Source organism: Mytilus trossulus, chromosome 14 (genome assembly GCF_036588685.1).
Source record: "Mytilus trossulus isolate FHL-02 chromosome 14, PNRI_Mtr1.1.1.hap1, whole genome shotgun sequence".
Classification (NCBI taxonomy): Eukaryota; Metazoa; Mollusca; class Bivalvia; order Mytilida; family Mytilidae; genus Mytilus; species Mytilus trossulus.
The window spans coordinates 10,017,145-10,036,886 of record NC_086386.1 but is presented as its reverse complement, the minus strand read 5'-3'; the positions used below and the strand labels follow the sequence as shown (position 1 = coordinate 10,036,886).

General features: G+C 32.7%; 1 protein-coding gene across 1 annotated transcript in view; it reads left to right on the top strand.

Moving 5' to 3' along the window:
* The window catches only part of LOC134697461 (uncharacterized), a 141,637-nt gene that overhangs the window by 12,965 nt on the left and 108,930 nt on the right, over positions 1 to 19,742 (top strand). The window contains exons 6-18 of the mRNA XM_063559741.1: positions 217 to 386; positions 3,044 to 3,166; positions 3,419 to 3,555; positions 5,393 to 5,671; positions 7,021 to 7,132; positions 8,130 to 8,252; positions 8,708 to 8,796; positions 10,783 to 10,968; positions 11,816 to 11,942; positions 12,492 to 12,617; positions 14,306 to 14,388; positions 17,512 to 17,748; positions 18,979 to 19,159. Coding sequence (XP_063415811.1) covers positions 217 to 386; positions 3,044 to 3,166; positions 3,419 to 3,555; positions 5,393 to 5,671; positions 7,021 to 7,132; positions 8,130 to 8,252; positions 8,708 to 8,796; positions 10,783 to 10,968; positions 11,816 to 11,942; positions 12,492 to 12,617; positions 14,306 to 14,388; positions 17,512 to 17,748; positions 18,979 to 19,159 — 1,973 coding nt within the window. The remainder of the gene's footprint in view (positions 1 to 216; positions 387 to 3,043; positions 3,167 to 3,418; positions 3,556 to 5,392; positions 5,672 to 7,020; positions 7,133 to 8,129; positions 8,253 to 8,707; positions 8,797 to 10,782; positions 10,969 to 11,815; positions 11,943 to 12,491; positions 12,618 to 14,305; positions 14,389 to 17,511; positions 17,749 to 18,978; positions 19,160 to 19,742) is intronic.

Here is a 19,742-nt window from a genome sequence, read left to right as displayed (position 1 = left end):
CTACAAATATGTTTTATGACCAAAATTGTCAATTGACCCCTTAAGGAGTTATTGGTCTTTAAGGTCAATTTTACAGAATTGTTTATCATGTTTTCTAGCTTAAAAAATTTTCTCTTCTGAAACTACTTTAAATGTGGTAGTTGATTGACATATATATGTTGAGTCAACCAAGATTTTTTTACCTGTATCTAGAAATGTTTTAACGCTTCATTGCAGAGGAGTTAAAAGTTGGACATGCTATTGTCATACCTCATGAAAGTGTGGAACACAGTTTTGTTGAGTTTGTCAAGACAAAGAAACCAGTTAAACGACTCCCATTCCACCATGAAACAGACGTAGGGGTCAACAGTTGGTTGATGTCATTTACAGAAATGACACTTGAACATGTGAGTAGGTTAACGATTGGATAATGTCATTAATACAGAAATGTCACTTGAACATGTGAGTAGGTTAACGATTGGTTAATGTCATTTACAAAAATGTCACTTATACATGTGAGTAGGTTAACGATTGGTTAATGTCATTTACAGAAATGTCACTTGAACATGTAAGTAGATTAACAATCAGAGAATGTCATTTAAACTTGTAAGTAGATTAACAATCAGAGAATGTCATTTGAACATGTGAGTAGGTTAACAATCAGAGATTGTCATTTGAACTTGTAAGTAGATTAACAATCAGAGAATGTCATTTGAACTTGTAAGTAGATTAACAATCAGAGAATGTCATTTGAACTTGTAAGTAGGTTAACAATCAGAGAATCTCATTTGAACTTGTAAGTAGGTTAACTATCAGAGAATGTCATTTGAACTTGTAAGTAGGTTAACGATCAGATAATGTCATTTGAACTTGTGATTAGGTTAATGATCAGAGAATGTCATTTGAACTTGTAAGTAGATTAACAATCATAGAATGTCATTTGAACTTGTAAGTAGGTTAACAATCAGAGAATCTCATTTGAACTTGTAAGTAGGTTAACTATCAGAGAATGTCATTTGAACTTGCAAGTAAGTAAACGATCAGAGAATGTCATTTGAACTTGTGAGTAGGTTAACTATCAGAGAATGTCATTTGAACATGTGAGTAGGTTAACTATCAGATAATGTCATTTGAACATGTGAGTAGGTTAACTATCAGAGAATGTCATTTGAACATGTGAGTAGGTTAACTATCAGAGAATGTCATTTGAACATGTGAGTAGATTAACAATCAGAGAATGTCATTTGAACTTGTAAGTAGGTTAACGATCAGAGAATGTCATTTGAACTTGTACATGTAAGTAGATTAACGATCAGAGAATGTTATGGGAACATGTAAGTAGATTAAGGATCAGAGAATGTCATTTGAACTTGTAAGTAGGTTAGCAATCAGAGAATGTCACTTGAACTTGTAAGTAGGTTAACTATCAGAGAATGTCATTTGAACATGTGAGTAGGTTAACTATCAGAGAATGTCATTTGAACATGTGAGTAGATTAACAATCAGAGAATGTCATTTGAACTTGTAAGTAGGTTAACTATCAGAGAATGTCATTTGAACATGTGAGTAGGTTAACTATCAGAGAATGTCATTTGAACATGTGAGTAGGTTAACTATCAGAGAATGTCATTTGAACATGTAAGTAGGTTAACTATCAGAGAATGTCATTTGAACATGTGAGTAGGTTAACAATCAGAGAATGTCATTTGAACATGTGAGTAGGTTAGCTATCAGAGAATGTCATTTGAACTTGTGAGTAGGTTAACGATCAGAGAATGTCATTTGAACATGTGAGTAGGTTAACGATCAGAGAATGTCATTTGAACATGTGAGTAGGTTAACTATCAGAGAATGTCATTTGAAGATGTGAGTAGGTTAACTATCAGAGAATGTCATTTGAACATGTGAGTAGGTTAACTATCAGAGAATGTCATTTGAACTTGTGAGTAGGTTAACTATCAGAGAATGTCATTTGAACATGTGAGTAGGTTAACGATCAGAGAATGTCATTTGAACTTGTGAGTAGGTTAACTATCAGAGAATGTCATTTGAACTTGTGAGTAGATTAACAATCAGAGAATGTCATTTGAACATGTGAGTAGGTTAACTATCAGAGAATGTCATTTGAACTTGTGAGTAGGTTAACTATCAGAGAATGTCACTTGAACATGTGAGTAGGTTAACTATCAGAGAATGTCATTTGAACTTGTGAGTAGGTTAACTATCAGAGAATGTCACTTGAACATGTGAGTAGGTTAACTATCAGAGAATGTCATTTGAACTTGTAAGTAGGTTAACTATCAGAGAATGTCATTTGAACTTGTGAGTAGGTTAACTATCAGAGAATGTTATTTGAACATGTGAGTAGGTTAACTATCAGAGAATGTCATTTGAACTTGTGAGTAGGTTAACTATCAGAGAATGTCACTTGAACATGTGAGTAGGTTAACTATCAGAGAATGTCATTTGAACTTGTAAGTAGGTTAACTATCAGAGAATGTCATTTGAACTTGTGAGTAGGTTAACTATCAGAGAATGTCATTTGAACTTGTGAGTAGGTTAACTATCAGAGAATGTCATTTGAACATGTGAGTAGGTTAACTATCAGAGAATGTCATTTGAACATGTGAGTAGATTAACAATCAGAGAATGTCATTTGAACTTGTAAGTAGGTTAACGATCAGAGAATGTCATTTGAACATGTGAGTAGGTTAACTATCAGAGAATGTCATTTGAACTTGTAAGTAGGTTTACTATCAGAGAATGTCATTTGAACTTGTAAGTAGGTTAACTATAAGATATTGGCACCCTTTGAAGAATTTGTCTGCTTTAAATATTTTGAGGACTGCTTGGAATTTAGTGGCAATACTATATACAGTTGTTATGTCATGTCTAGAAGGTATGGCTATAACATATTTACTTGAGAACATTGGGTATGCTTTGTAGTTCATGGTCACAAATCTATATAGAAATCTTTTTTTCGTTAAAATATCCAACATAGTGACATTAGCACCTTTTGAAGTATCAGTTGTTATTTGGTATATATTTTGTTTTCTATTTTTAGCCTTTATTGGATTGCATAATTAATAACCACCAAACCCAGATATTGATACCATTTGGAGAATCAGCTGTTATCAAAGAAATTAAGAAACATGTTACAGACACTATTGCAAGAACTATTACCAAGGTATATACATAATAAGCATTTGGTAGATTCATAAATCTGCATCAGTGAAAACACTTTGGACTTATTTTAACCTTATTTTTTAGAGTGACCACATTGTTAATTATTTCCAATTGACAACCAATCAAAATAGAATTTTTTTTAAGGAATGACTGTAATATTTTTTTTGTCTATGAAGAAATAACATAAAGAATGTGGTGCATACTGAATAATGTGCGTAGCGGGTTATTTAACAGTGTGCACTTTTATTTTCAGACTGCCTTTACAACAGAATACATGAAGAATTCAGGTGAAGTAGAGAAAATTAATCCAGTGATAGACATTGAAGTTGAAGATTTTCTGACAATACAAAATATTTGTATACAACACTACACTGATGAGGGGGTATTAGGGTAAAATTATTATCTTATATATATATATTTCTACTGAAATTGTGCTATTTGTGCAATCAACAATTTATTCAAGACAATGTAAATTTTTTGTCTTGCTGACAATGAAAGTGACATAGGGATTACCATCAGGCTGCCAGTGGTGTAAATCATTTATATGAAGCTGTATATTTCAGAGTGTTAAACAACTAGATGCTTCATACCTAGTATATAGATGCCTTAATTTTCGGTCTGTTCATTGGTCATGTCCTAATTTTCAGGGTTCAAAAGTTTTTTTTGATGTGTGAATTTTTCACCTAGCAGTTATTATAAGTAAGACTAAAATTATATTTGATATATCGGTTCAATTCAAAGTTTGATGATTTCATTTTTGCTCAGGAGGTAGGGTCCTTAGAATGTGGTAGGTTAAGTTAGCCTGAATGCTCCTTAAGAAATGCAGAAAACCCAGTTTGCTGTCGATCTAAAACAGTTTATTGTTTGTTATATATATTTTAACACTGCAATGATTTAGAAATTTTAGAGCATTTAGTTATTGTCGAGCCTGCAACTTTTGTTGCAGAAAGCTCGACATAGGGATAGTGATCCGGGGGCAGCTACGGCGGCGGCGGTGTTAGCTCACTTCTTAAAAGCTTTATATTTTAGAAGGTGGGAGACCTGAATGCTTCATACTTTGTATATTGATGCCTCATGTTACGAAGTTTCCGTCAGTCACATGTCCAATGTCCTTGACCTCATTTTCATGGTTCAGTGACTACTTGAAAAAAAAGATATTTTGTAATGTTAAATTCTCTCTTATTATAACTAATAGGATAACTATATTTGGTATGTGCGTACCTTGCAAGGTCCTCTTGCCGGTCAGACAGTTTTCACTTGACCTCGACCTCATTTCATGGAGCAGTGAACAAGATTAAGTTTTGGTGTTGAAGTCCATATCTTAGATACTATAAGCAATAGGTCTAGTATATTCGGTGTATGGAAGCACTGTAAGGTGTACATGTCCAATTGGCAGGTGTCATCTGACCTTGACCTCATTTTCATGGTTCAGTGGTTATAGTTAAGTTTTTGTGTTTTGGTCTGTTTTTCTTATACTGTATGCAATAGGTCTTCTATATTTTGTGTATGGAATGGTTGTAAGGTGTACAGGTCTACCTGGCAGGTGTCATATGACCTTGACCTCATTTTCATGGTTCAGTGGTCAAAGTTAAGTTTTTGAGTTTTGGCCTTTTTTTTTAATACTATATGCAAAAGGTCAACTATATTTGGTGTATGGAAATATTTCATGATCTACATGTCAGTTGTGCAGGTTTTCTTTGACCTTGACCTCATTTTCTACGGTTCATTGCTCAGTGTTAAGCTTTTGTGTTTTGGTCTGTTTTTCTTAAACTATAAGCAATAAGTCAATTTTATATGTTGTATGGAAGAATTGTTAGCTGTACATGCCTACCTGGCATAGTTCATCTGACCTTGACCTCATTTTCATGATTCAAAGGTCAATGTTTAGTTTTCTTTGTTTATGTTAAGTTTATGTGACAGTTGTAATAAAGCTTTATTATTAGGACTATCAACATAAATTCAATGATTAGTAAAGAAGGCAAGACATTTCAGTGTGTGCACTCTTGTCTTTATTGTAATATATTGATTTATATTGGATATTTATAAAAAGTTATTAGGACAATAGACATGTACACAGGTTAGCATACTGTTTCAACAGTAGACAAACGATTTAACAACATATCAAGTAATAATTGGACCATATCAAGCACTGGACTGGAAAAGTTTGGTTTTATATATCCCAATTCAAAGTCAAATAAACTAATGAAAATCTTTATATATTTGACAGGAACTATTGTTATAAGAATGATTTACTTGGCTGTTTTGTCTCTAGAACAACTTTGACAAGGTCAAATTATTACTTTGAATGTGAATTGGTTAATGTGAAGGTTATCAGCTCAGACGGAACAGCAGTAGAAGTTGAGGATTCAGAAGATGAAGATGATGATGATAGTGAGAATGAGAGTGAATCCAAATCAGGCATTCTTATTGGCTGTCTGTTTAACCAGTTATTTAGCAGTATTAATCCGCTAGGTGTTGATGTTGACAAAGGTGGTGAAGTGTCAACGTAAGTTTATTGACCTACTTATATGTTTTTTATAACAGTTCACCTACTTACATGTTTTTTTAATAAAATTTGACCTACTTATATGTTTTTTTATAACATTTGACCTACTTATATGTTTTTATAACAGTTGACCTACTTATATGTGTTTTATAACAGTTGACCTACTTACATGTTTTTTTTATAAAATTTGACCTACTTATATGTTTTTTTATAACATTTGACCTACTTATATGTTTTTATAACAGTTGACCTACTTATATGTGTTTTATAACAGTTGACCTACTTATATGTTTTTTATAACACTACTAATTGGTCTTTCTACATGTTCCATATGTACGAGGAAAACAGATATCAAAATGAGAGTTTTATGAAAATACAGAAATTTAGGTGAATTTTCTGTTGATTTATTCTGACTTTAAGATATGATGGTTGTACAAGAACAAACTGAACAATAGACTTGTTTTATATTACTAAGTTTTGACTACAGAGTTTGGCAAAGTGTATTATCTGGACTCCAAGACTTGACTTAAGAAAGCTGTAGCCTTTTTGTCGTAGATTTAGCAAAAATGAGATCCTAGACCATTATAGAAAGTATCATTTAAAACCATCATACTTAATGTCATTTCTTTTGTTTACACAACTTTGTAACTGTCTGTTTTTATATGCCCGTCGTCTTTTAGACGGGACGTATTATGGTATACCGTTGTCTGTCCGTCTGTCCGTCCGCCCGTCTGTCCGTCCGTCCGTCCGTCCGTCGTCCACACTTCGGACAATAACTCAAAAACACTTTCACCAATGTCCATCAAACTTTGGTGAATTGTTTATATCTATTGATGTAAGCTACCTTTCAATTTTTATATATTTCACAGATTTTAAGTTTTGGATTTATGGGGCTTTAATCATAAAAAAAGGGGGATTTTTAACACTTCGGACAATAACTCAAAAAGGCTTTCACCAATGTCCATGAAACTTTGGTGATTTGTTTATATCTATTGATGTAAGCTCCCTTTCAATTTTTATATATTTCAGATTTTACATTTCCATGTTATGAATTTTTATGCTTAAAAAAGGGGGGATTTTCCAATTTTGGGACAATCACTAACACTTTCACAAAATTTTATGCAACTTTGATAAATTGTTTATATCTATTGACCTTAATAGTGCCAATTTTTTTGTACATTTTTATTTAATATTGGGGGGGGGGGGATGGTATTTGACAGGGCTCACACTATTTCTAGTTGATCATATAAATTCATTTAAAGCATAAAAGACAAGTTAAAAGAGCAACGGGCGTATCATGTTCTAAAGCGCAGCCCTTTATTTATTTGTGTTTTAAATGAATTTTTCAGATTTGATTTTACTAAATGTAAGAAGTTTGGATTTGGTATCAAAGGTGAATGGCTATCAGAGTACATACCAAGTAAAACTGCAAAATTCTTTGCTACTTGTGATGGAATAGAGGTATGGTTAATCGGCTAATAGTTTTGAAATTACTTATAGATCTTTAACACAATGGACTGATGTAAAATAAGTCTTACTTCATGGTAATTGAATTCTCTAAAAATTTTACAATTGTCTCTTTCTATCTTTCTGTAATTTACCTTTTTCAAAATCTAAAGTACAATGGAAAATGTATTTGTTCATACAACAAAATGAAAATACTGTTACATCATTGTATTGGTTGAATTTCTATTGTTTAGAACATTTTAAACCAATTACAACCTTTTGGTGTTCGCTTTATATTACCAAAAACGCATTAGATTCTGAAAGGAAGAATTACTCAATGTAGTAAACAAGGTTTGAAGTTATTTTTCGAAATTGGTTTAAAAGGTGGTATGGGAATTTAAGACCAAACAAAATTATTGATTTATTTGCATTTCAGATGTCAAAAATACACAAAGGGAGTATTTAAAAATCATCATGACGGTCAAAATAACACAAAGGCAGCATTAAATCATTGTTGTGCGTTTGTTTTTTCTACAGGTATAGAGGTAGGGTTGAGATCTCAAAAAACTTGTTTAACCCTGTCGTATTTGGCACCTGTCTCAAGTCAGGAACCTCTGGCCTTTGTAAGTCTTGTATGATTTTTAATTTTAGTTTCTTGTGTCTAATTTAGAGTTTAGAATGACGTCCATTATCATTGAACTAGTAAACATATTTGTTAAGGGGCCAGCTGAAGGACATCTCGAGTTGCGGAAGTTTCTCGTTGAGTTGAAGACCCATTGGTGGCCTTTGGCTGTTGTCTGCTCTATGGACTGGTTGTTGTCTCTTTGACACATTCCCCATTTCCATTCTCAATTTTATTATTCAATATTTTATATATGGACCTTTTAGATTATATTGACCTCGTACTTCATCAATATAACATATTGAATTTATCAATAATAGTCTTTTAATTGATAAATATAGACTCTTGTTGCTTCAGCAAAACTTGGTGAATATTGTTTTTTTTTTCCAGAACAATAAAGACCTAACAGGGACATCGGTACCAGAAGAAATGTTATACCCATTAATAGCAGTAATTGGAGAGAAAAATAATTCAGGAAATGTTAAGATCTCTAACTTGGCCAAACCACCAGAGGTGTGTTAGATGTATATTAATTATCAGATACCATTACCAAGTAAACAAGATTGATTGTAAATATTGTGTTTGATGTGATCGTATTAAGGAGTTTACATCTGTCTTTTCAACACATTTTCAATTTAGTTGCATTTAAATCCATTTCTTAGAATCCTACAATGGTATATAAGCAATATTTTGGATTTTTATTGTGGAGCAAACTTGTTACAATGTCATGATATACATGTAATGCTAGATTTATTTAGCTACAAACAATTTAAATATGAAAAAAACCCAACTTCAGTCTTCTTGTACATTTTCAGGTAAACAGGTAAACATCACCTGTATGCCATCCAGTTCTTTTTGTTATATTATTTCAGTTTGGAGAAACTAATTGATATTTTTTCGTGTGGATGTCCCCATAATGATTGTTGATTGAAATTATAAGATGTAATTATGTCATGTTTCTTTTGTAGAACTTGACTAGAAAATATGCCAAAGAGAATCGCTGGATCACAACAGGATACTCTGAAAACATACTCATTGATAATTATGGGGTTATGTGGTGAGTATTAAAGAGAATCTCTGGATCACAACAGGATACTCTGAAAACATACTCATTGATAATTATGGGGTTATGTGGTGAGTATTAAAGAAAATCTCTGGATCAGTACAGGATACTCTGAAAACATACTCATTGATAATTATGGGGTTATGTGGTGAGTATCAAAGAAAATCTCTGAAAACATACTCATTGATAATTATGGGGTTATGTGGTGAGTATCAAAGAGAATCGCTGGATCACAACAGGATACTCTGAAAACATACTCATTGATAATTATGGGGTTATGTGGTGAGTATCAAAGAGAATTGCTGGATCAGTACAGGATACTCTGTAAACATACTCATTGATAATTATGGAGTTATGTGGTGAGTATTAAAGAGAATCTCTGGATCACAACAGGATACCCTGAAAACATACTCATTGATAATTATGGGGTTATGTGGTGAGTATCAAAGAGAATTGCTGGATCAGTACAGGATACTCTGAAAACATACTCATTGATAATTATGGGGTTATGTGGTGAGTATTAAAGAGAATCTCTGGATCGCAACAGGATACTCTGAAAACATACTCATTGATAATTATGGGGTTATGTGGTGAGTATCAAAGAGAATTGCTGGATCAGTACAGGATACTCTGTAAACATACTCATTGATAATTATGGGGTTATGTGGTGAGTATTAAAGAGAATCTCTGGATCGCAACAGGATACTCTGAAAACATACTCATTGATAATTATGGGGTTATGTGGTGAGTATTAAAGAGAATTTCTGGATCATAACAGGATACTCTGAAAACATACTCATTGATAATTATGGGGTTATGTGGTGAGTATTAAAGAGAATCTCTGGATCGCAACAGGATACTCTGAAAACATACTCATTGATAATTATGGGGTTATGTGGTGAGTATTAAAGAGAATTTCTGGATCATAACAGGGTACCATGAAAACATGCTTATTGATAATTATGGGGTTATGTGGTGAGTATCAAAGAGAATCGCTGGATCAGTACAGGATACTCTGAAAACATACTCATTGATAATTATGGGGTTATGTGGTGAGTATCAAAGAGAATCGCTGGATCAGTACAGGATACTCTGAAAACATACTCATTGATAATTATGGGGTTATGTGGTGAGTATTAAAGAAAATCTCTGGATCAGTACAGGGTACTCTGAAAACATACTCATTGATAATTATGGGGTTATGTGGTGAGTATTAAAGAGAATCTCTGGATCATAACAGGGTACTCTGAAAACATACTCATTGATAATTATGGGGTTATGTGGTGAGTATTAAAGAGAATCTCTGGATCATAACAGGGTACCATGAAAACATGCTTATTGATAATTATGGGGTTATGTGTTTAGCTATGTGTGCCATTGCAGAAGTTGATAAGGGCATATAGGATCATATAATTTTATTTTGGCAGAAATCAGTTTACAATAAGGAACTTTACCAAAGCATTTGAAAATTTGAAATGTTGCTAAGGACCACTTTTAAAATACTGATTAAAAGTCATTTTCATTGATCAGCCAAATGTAAGACCCATGCTGGGTACCACAGGTCTCTGGACCATCGAGGCCGTCAAATTATACGCTTGGTAAACATTTTAGTGGTCTGAATTTTTCATCGAGGAGCAGCACAAAAGGAGACAAGTAAAATGAACAAACAAATGAAATTAGTCATTTTAGTGTAAGGAACAACATTAAAAATTCAATGAAGGATAAGAAACTTAGTTCAAATAGTTTGGGGTGGGCAGTGTCAAAACTGCTGCAAGTTTTGTTTAATTGACATTGATTTTATGTATCTCCTTATTGGTCAATCAATTTTATACAAATTAAGTTAAGAGGGAGGAAAGGGAGGGGGGTAGGGCTCAGTGAAAAAACTATATGAATTAAGTTTTTTATCCTACATTGAACTTTTGATGTCTTCCCTAATTATTTCTACATATACATGTATTTCTGATGCTAATTATATTGTAGCAATAGCTCACCAAATGACGATGAAGGAATGTTTATATCTATGGAGGCTGTTACTCAAGAATTTAGTATTAAAGTATTGGACAAAGGGAACTTTGGGAAAATAAAAATTGCTTTGTCTAAGGAAAAAGAACAAGATAAAGAGATGCAGAAAAGTGAGAGTTGGATATACCAGGGAGTAACAGGAGAGTGAGTATTGATCATTTATAAGTACATGATAAAATAGACTTTTTACAGTTAGCAGAATTTGATTAAATAGTAGATGTTTGATAGTTTTTATAGGCCTGTTTATGGGATATATTATGGTATACTGTTGTCTGTCAATTTGTCTGTCTGTCCATCGTCAACATGTTGTACATTAACTCAAAAGCTTATTAACTTATTTGCATAATACTTTGGTGAATTGTTTATATATATTGATGTAAGCTCCCTTTTAATTAAGTGTTACCCTTCAGCATCAGTCCTCCTGTCTTTCTGACTCATATTTGTTTCAAATCTTAAGCAGAGGCATTCTGGTCCTCATACATATTCTTCTTGTATTCTTAAATTTATTTAATATAAAAAGGAAGATGTTGTATGATTGCCAATGAAACAAAATCTTCACTAAAGACCAAATAACACAGAAATTAACAACTATAGGTCACTTTATGGTCTTCAACGATGAGCAAAACCCAAACCACATAGTCAGCTATAAACATGATAAAAGGCCCCAAAATGACAAATGTTAAATAATTCAAACAAAAAACTGATGGCCTAATTTACAAAATAATGAACAAAAAACAAATATGTAACACAGCATCTGAGAGTATTCACAGTTACTAACAGCTAGTCCAAAGCCAATAACAACTAATAAAAAAAAGTCATTTTGACTGAAGTAATTTTTATCTTGTTTTGTTATGGGAATATTTTGCTGATTGTTTTCTTTTTATTGTACTTGTTGTTAAAGACAAATATAACAAAATTAAGATTTATGTGAAACAGCTCATCAGATTTAGATGTGACTGTTTAATATATTTATTTCATTTGAATTTTTCAGAGTTATTTCTGAGAAGAGATCGAAGTACCTAGAAAATCCCAGTCGTGTAGAAACTGGAGATATTCTTACAGTCAAGTTTGATAGTAAAGATGAAGAAAAAATTGTTTTGTATAAAAACGGAAAAGAAGTAAGTTATGTTATGTTTTCTCCAGTCATTTTGGCTTCCTGACCTAATAAAAACTAGCCCTCACGAAATAGCCCAAAAGCAGTGCTTAAAAGTGGTGTTCAAAGACAGAAAACCAAATCAAAGTTATGTTACATCAGTGCTGATTAGCCAAGTAATAATGACACCATTTTAAGACACATTATTATATTCCAGCTTATGGGAAAGATGTAGACAAATACTCTTAATACCTTCTCACCTTTAAAAGTTAGGGTAGGATTATTCCATCTGTCATTCTGTTGATCATGTGCCTTTTTGTTGCAATTTTTTCTAATCAGGTCAATATTACGATACATGATTATAGTCAATGTAAGTATAAATCTACCTAAACACTATATAAATATTGATGAAACATTACTCAAGTCAGTGGCAGATCTAGAACTTTTCATTAGGGGAAGGGGGGAGGGGGGGGGGTGACTGATCTTACAAAGGGGGGGGGGTATGGTTACTACTTCTAATTGTATAGAGACACTTTAAATACCATATAACACTTTTTGTTTTTGTTTGTTTCAGATTGTAGAAACAGCTTTCACACCAGATAAAGATGACAACAGGAGTATTGTCAAGTTATACATATTTCTGTCAGAAGTCAAGGGCAAAGTTCAATTGCTGAACTACAGGCCAAAGTACAGAGGACCAGTAAGTTTATTTTCTACCATACCTCTAAAGCTATGCTAACATTCCTCCAGTAAGTTACTCTTGTCACATCAATAGGTCAGATTAACTGACGTATAAGGACATAAAGTTCCTTTTGGACTGTTTTACTTATTTGGATATATGAGTGATATGGTGAATATTGAACCTAAGATCTGCAATTTAAACAAAATAGTTGTTAACCTACATAGATTCTACCTACAAAGGTCAACAGGTTGACCAATTGACATTGTAAATTATTGTCTACCTACAAAGGTCAACAGGTTTACAAGTTGACATCATAAAATATTGTCTACCTACAAAGATTGACAAGTTGAAATTGAAAAAAAAAATATCTGACAAAGGTTGACAGGTTGATAAGTTGACATCATAAAACATTGTCTGTCTACAAAGATCAACATGTAAATTATTGTCTGCCTACAAAGGTGGACAGGTCGACAAGTTGACATAGTAAATTATTGTCTACCTACAAAGGTCAACAGGTTTACAAGTTGACATAGTAAAGCATTGTCTGCTTACAAAGGTGGACAGGTCGACAAGTTTACATCATAAAACATTGTGTGCCTACAAAGGTCAACAATTCGGCGAGTTGACTTTAACTTAGTAAATTTTTGTCTACCTACAAAGATCAACAGGTCAGCAAGTTAACATAGTAAATTATTGTCTGCCTACAAAGGTTAACAGGTTGACAAGTTGACATCACAAAACATTGTCTACCTACAAAGGTCAACAGGTCGGCAAGTTGACTTAGTTAATTTTTGTCTACCTTCAAAGATCCACAGGTCAGCAAGTTTACATAGTGAATTATTGTTGCAGGTTGACAAGTTGACATCACAAAACATTGTCTACCTACAAAGTTGGACAGGTTGACAAGTTGACATTGGAAAACATTGTCTATCTACAAATTTTAAGGTCTAGGACATGATAAGTTGACAATATGAAATATTTAATATTTTATCTCACAGGATCATGTTTTATTTTTCTAAATTGGCAAATTTAATTGTTCAGCATTCTATATTTTAAAAATTTGCCTCTACCAAAAACTAGTATACTTATTCATAATTATACTTATTACCACCAAACACTGATCATGCTCAAATTTGGGTGTTGTCACTTACATTGTTGTTGGGTTATGTCCTTTTATAAATGGAAAAATTGCTGATTTCGCAATTTATTTACAAGCAGGTTCAGCTGTGTACCATGGACACATTCTTCTGTTATTAACTTATTTATTTTTTGAATTATAAACTTGTCAATATAATAACTGGTATATTTCATTTTATCAAACTGACAACATTTTGACCTTTTGGTCTGTCAACTTGACAATCTTTCCATAGTTCCAAAACTAATAAAATATTCAAATTGTAAAAATGAACGCTAGTACTGTGTATTTTTTTTAGCATAGGAATACATATTAATCATTAGAACATATCCCTATATTTATTAATATGTATAGAGCCTTTTCCAGTTATTGGCCCAAAGCCTAATTGAATCCCGGACATATATGCAATAATTAATCAAAGTACTGAACCACTGAACATCTGACAAAAAGAGATCAGATAATTACTTCTACATGAATACTTCTTCCTTTGATTTTGTGAACAAAATTGGATTTTTCAAAGAAATAAGAAGATGATAAAAAATTGTTACTATACATATTTTTTGTTTGACAGGTGCTTTTTCCAGAATCATTAACTGTTGGCAGATTACACAACATGATAGTATTTGATGATGGGAAGATTGTTACTCCAATACCGTAAGTCATGTTATGTCATAGTGGTTATAAATGTATGGGAAGCTTGTTACTCCAATACTGTAAGTCATGTTATGTCATAGTGGATATAAATGTATGGGAAGCTTGTTACTCCAATACCGTATGTCATGTTATGTCATAGTGGTTATATATGTATGGGAAACTTGTTACTCCAATACCATAAGTCATGTTATGTCATAGTGGTCATAAATGTATGGGAAACTTGTTACTCCAATACTGTAAGTCATGTTATGTCATAGTGGATATAAATGTATGGGAAGCTTGTTACTCCAATACCATAAGTCATGTTAAGTCATAGTGGTTATAAATGTATGGGAAACTTGTTACTCCAATACCATAAGTCATGTTAAGTCATACTGGTTATAAATGTATGAAAAGCTTGTTACTTCAATACCGTAAGTCATGTTATGTCATAGTGGTTATAAATGTATGGGAAGCTTGTTACTCCAATACCATAAGTCATGTTAAGTCATAGTGGTTATAAATGTATGAGAAGCTTGTTACTTCAATACCATAAGTCATGTTATGTCATAGTGGTTATACATGTTTGGGAAGCTTGTTACTCCAATACCATAAGTCATGTTAAGTCATAGTGGTTATAAATGTATGGGAAACTTGTTACTCCAATACCATAAGTCATGTTAAGTCATAGTGGTTATAAATGTATGGGAAGCTTGTTACTTCAATACCATAAGTCATGTTATGTCATAGTGGTTATACATGTATGGGAAGCTTGTTACTCCAATACGGTATGTCATGTTAAGTCATAGTGGTTATAAATGTATGGGAAACTTGTTACTCCAATACCATAAGTCATGTTAAGTCATAGTGGTTATAAATGTATGAGAAGCTTGTTACTTCAATATCGTAAGTCATGTTATGTCATAGTGGTTATAAATGTATGGGAAGCTTGTTACTTCAATACCATAAGTCATGTTAAGTCATAGTGGTTATAAATGTATGAGAAGCTTGTTACTTCAATACCATAAGTCATGTTATGTCATAGTGGTTGTACATGTATGAGAAGCTTGTTACTACAATACTGTATGTCATGTTAAGTCATAGTGGTTATAAATGTATGGGAAACTTGTTACTCCAATACAGTAAGTCATATTATGTCATAGTGGTTATAAATGTATGGGAAGCTTGTTACTCCAATACCGTATGTCATGTTAAGTCATAGTGGTTATAAATGTATGGGAAGCTTGTTACTCCAATACTGTAAGTCATGTTAAGTCATAGTGGTTATAAATGTATGGGAAGCTTGTTACTCCAATACCGTAAGTCATGTTATGTCATAGTGGTTATAAATGTATGGGAAGCTTGTTACTCCAATACAAATAAGTCATATTATGTCATAGTGGTTATAAATGTATGGGAAGCTTGTTACAGCAATACTGTAAGTAGTGTTATGTCATAGTGGTTATAAATGTATGGCAAGCTTGTTACTCCAATACCATAAGTCATGTTAAGTCATAGTGGTTATAAATGTATGGGAAGCTTGTTACACTAATACTGTAAGTCATGTTATGTCATAGTGGTTATACATGTATGGGAAGCTTGTTACACCCATTCGGTATGTCATGTTAAGTCATAGTGGTTATAAATGTATGGGAAACTTGTAACTCCAATACAGTGAGTCATATTATGTCATAGTGGTTATAAATGTATGGGAAGCTTGTTACTCCAATACAGTATGTCATGTTAAGTCAAATTGGTTATAAATGTATGGGAAGCTTGTTACTCCAATACTGTAAGTCATGTTAAGTCATAGTGGTTATAAATGTATGGAAAGCTTGTTATTCCATTACAGTAAGTCATGTTATGTCATAGTGGTTATAAATGTATGCGAAGCTTGTTACTCCAATACTGTAAGTCATGTTAAGTCATAGTGGTTATAAATGTATGGGAAGCTTGTTACTCCAATACCATAAGTCATGTTATGTCATAGTGGTTATAAATGTATGGGAAGCTTGTTACTCCAATACTGTAAGTCATGTTAAGTCATAGTGGTCATAAATGTATGGGAAGCTTGTTACACCAATACTGTAAGTCATGTTAAGTCATAGTGGTTATAAATGTATGGGAAGCTTGTTACTCCAATACTGTAAGTCAGGTGATGGCATAGTGGTTATAAATGTATGGGAAGCTTGTTATACCAATACTGTAAGTCATGTTATGTCATAGTGGTTATAAAGGTATAGGAAGCTTGTTACTCCAATACTGTAAGTCATGTGATGGCATAGTGGTTATAAATGTATGGGAAGCTTGTTACTCCAATACAGTAAGTCATGTTATGTCATAGTGGTTATAAATGTATGGGAAGCTTGTTACTCCAATACTGTAAGTCATGTTATGTCATAGTGGTTATAAATGTATAGGAAGCTTGTTACTCCAATACCGTAAGTCATGTTAAGTCATAGTGGTCATAAATGTATGGGAAGCTTGTTACACCAATACTGTAAGTCAAGTTATGTCATAGTGGTTATAAATGTATGGGAAGCTTGTTACACCAATACCGTATGTCATGTTAAGTCATAGTGGTTATAAATGTATGGGAAGCTTGTTACACCAATACTGTAAGTCATGTTATGTCATAGTGGTTATAAATGTATGGGAAGCTTGTTACACCAATACCGTATGTCATGTTAAGTCATAGTGGTTATAAATGTATGGGAAGCTTGTTACACAATACTGTAAGTCATGTTATGTCATAGTGGTTATAAATGTATGGGAAGCTTGTTACTCCAATACTGTAAGTCATGTTATGTCATAGTGGTTATAAATGTATGGGAAGCTTGTTACTCCAATACTGTAAGTCATGTTATGTCATAGTGGTTATAAATGTATGGGAAGCTTGTTACACCAATACCGTATGTCATGTTAAGTCATAGTGGTTATAAATGTATGGGAAGCTTGTTGCACAATACTGTAAGTCATGTTATGTCATAGTGGTTATAAATGTATGGGAAGCTTGTTACTCAAATACTGTATGTCACGTTTTTTTATAGTGGTTATAAATTGTACAGCTGCAGCTAAAATGTATATACAGATTGAAGTCTTGCAATGTGAACAGTTCTAATTTATAATTTTGTTTTTTTTTAGAAAAAAGAAGAAAGATATATTTTATGGATGTTATATGGGTAAATTTCCAATGAATTCACAGAGATTGTCCTTTGAAGTGGAAATTGCAGAAGAACTCAATGATGAGTTAGATGCGGTTGCTGTGGGATTTTGTAATTCAGAAATTCCCCAGAAAATAGGGAGTGGTAAACAATACAAAGATCCTGCGACACATTTTGAAGTTTCAGGTGGTTGTGTTATGTTCTCCTCTGGTGGGAAGTAAGTACTGGATTGTTGGAACTTATGCTGTAAGGGCTATTCCATTAAAATGTATGTAGGTGAGCAAGAAGGGATTTTCAAAATATCCCTACAACCAAGAACCATTTTTTAGATAATTTACATAATGGTGATAGACAAATACTGAAAAATGACCCCATAACTTACTTTCAATAATTAAACTTCCCTTACTACTGTCCTTCATACATTTAAATGGAATAGCCTTTAGTAAATTTGAAATAAAATTCTTTTAAGTATGTAACAACTATATTACAGTGAAGAAGAGAACATATTGCTTTAAATTAATGTAAAAAACATTGTGAAAATTTTGTTTATACAATATAAAACTAATGCTATTATTATGTATTGAAAACAATTTTGAAAGGTATTTAATAATTCAGTTATGCTATTAAATGTGTTCTTATGGGATTCTTCCTAAAACATACAGGGTTTGCAGCTGACAACTTTTTATTTAGTCAGATGCAATAGCTCAATAACCTGGTTATGATGGAGTCAAATTCCAGTATTATACATAGCTCTCAGTAGACCTTATTCTAGTATTATATATAGCTCTCAGTAGACCTTATTCCAGTATTGTACATAGCTCTCAGTAGACCTTATTCCAGTATTATACATAGCTCTCAGTAGACCTTATTCTAGTATTATATATAGCTCTCAGTAGACCTTATTCCAGTATTGTACTTAGCTCTCAGTAGACCTTATTCCAGTATTATACATAGCTCTCAGTAGACCTTATTCTAGTATTATATATAGCTCTCAGTAGACCTTATTCCAGTATTGTACATAGCTCTCAGTAGACATTATTCCAGTATTATACATAGCTCTCAGTAGACCTTATTCTAGTATTATATATAGCTCTCAGTAGACCTTATTCCAGCATTATACATAGCTCTCAGTAGAACTTATTCCAGTATTATACATAGCTCTCAGTAGACCTTATTCCAGTATTATACATAGCTCTCAGTAGACCTTATTCCAGTATTATACATAGCTCTCAGTAGACCTTATTCCAGTATTATACATAGCTCTCAGTAGACCTTATTCCAGTACTGAAATGAGATAACATACATTGTAGGTCAATAACAGTCTATGATATCTCCACTGGCAAGCTGAATTGCTATGCTTTTGACTGTAATATGTAAGGTGTTTAGAAGCTCAATTGTTTGAAATATTATTTTTTTACAAATTATGCAGCATTTTGAATTGTTTTAGTGTGTTTGCTGAATCAGTGGTACAAAGTAGTTTTCGAGAGGAAGGGAAATATAAGAAAGGAGACAAGATCAAATGTGAAGTGGAAAAAGTCTCCTCAGCTGAGAAACTGTTGTTTGAAGAAGATTGCTCAATATCACCACAGCAAGACGTCAATATTAAGTTCTTTGTGAATGATAAACTGGTAGGTTTAAGTTTTATAGGCTCAATATCACCCCAACAAGATGTCAATATTAAGTTCTTTGTGAATGATAAACTGGTAGGTTTAAGTTTTATAGGCTCAATATCACCGCAGCAAGATGTCAATATTAAGTTCTTTGTGAATGATAAACTGGTAGGTTTAAGTTTTATAGGCTCAATATCACCGCAGCAAGATGTCAATATTAAGTTCTTTGTGAATGATAGACTGGTAGGTTTAAGTTTTATAGGCTCAATATCACTCTCAACAAGATGTCCATATTAAGTTCTTTGTGAATGATAGACTGGTAGGTTAAAGTTTTATAGGCTCAATATCACCACAACAAGATGTCAATATTAAGTTCTTTGTGAATGATAAACTGGTAGGTTTAAGTTTTATAGGCTCAATATCACCCCAACAAGATGTCAATATTAAGTTCTTTGTGAATGATAAACTGGTAGGTTTAAGTTTTATAGGCTCAATATCACTCAACAAGATGTCCATATTACAAGTTTTTTGTAAATTATACTCTTGTGTTAGGTTATTTTTTGTATTAATTTAACCAAACCTAAATTGTTGTATTTGTTTC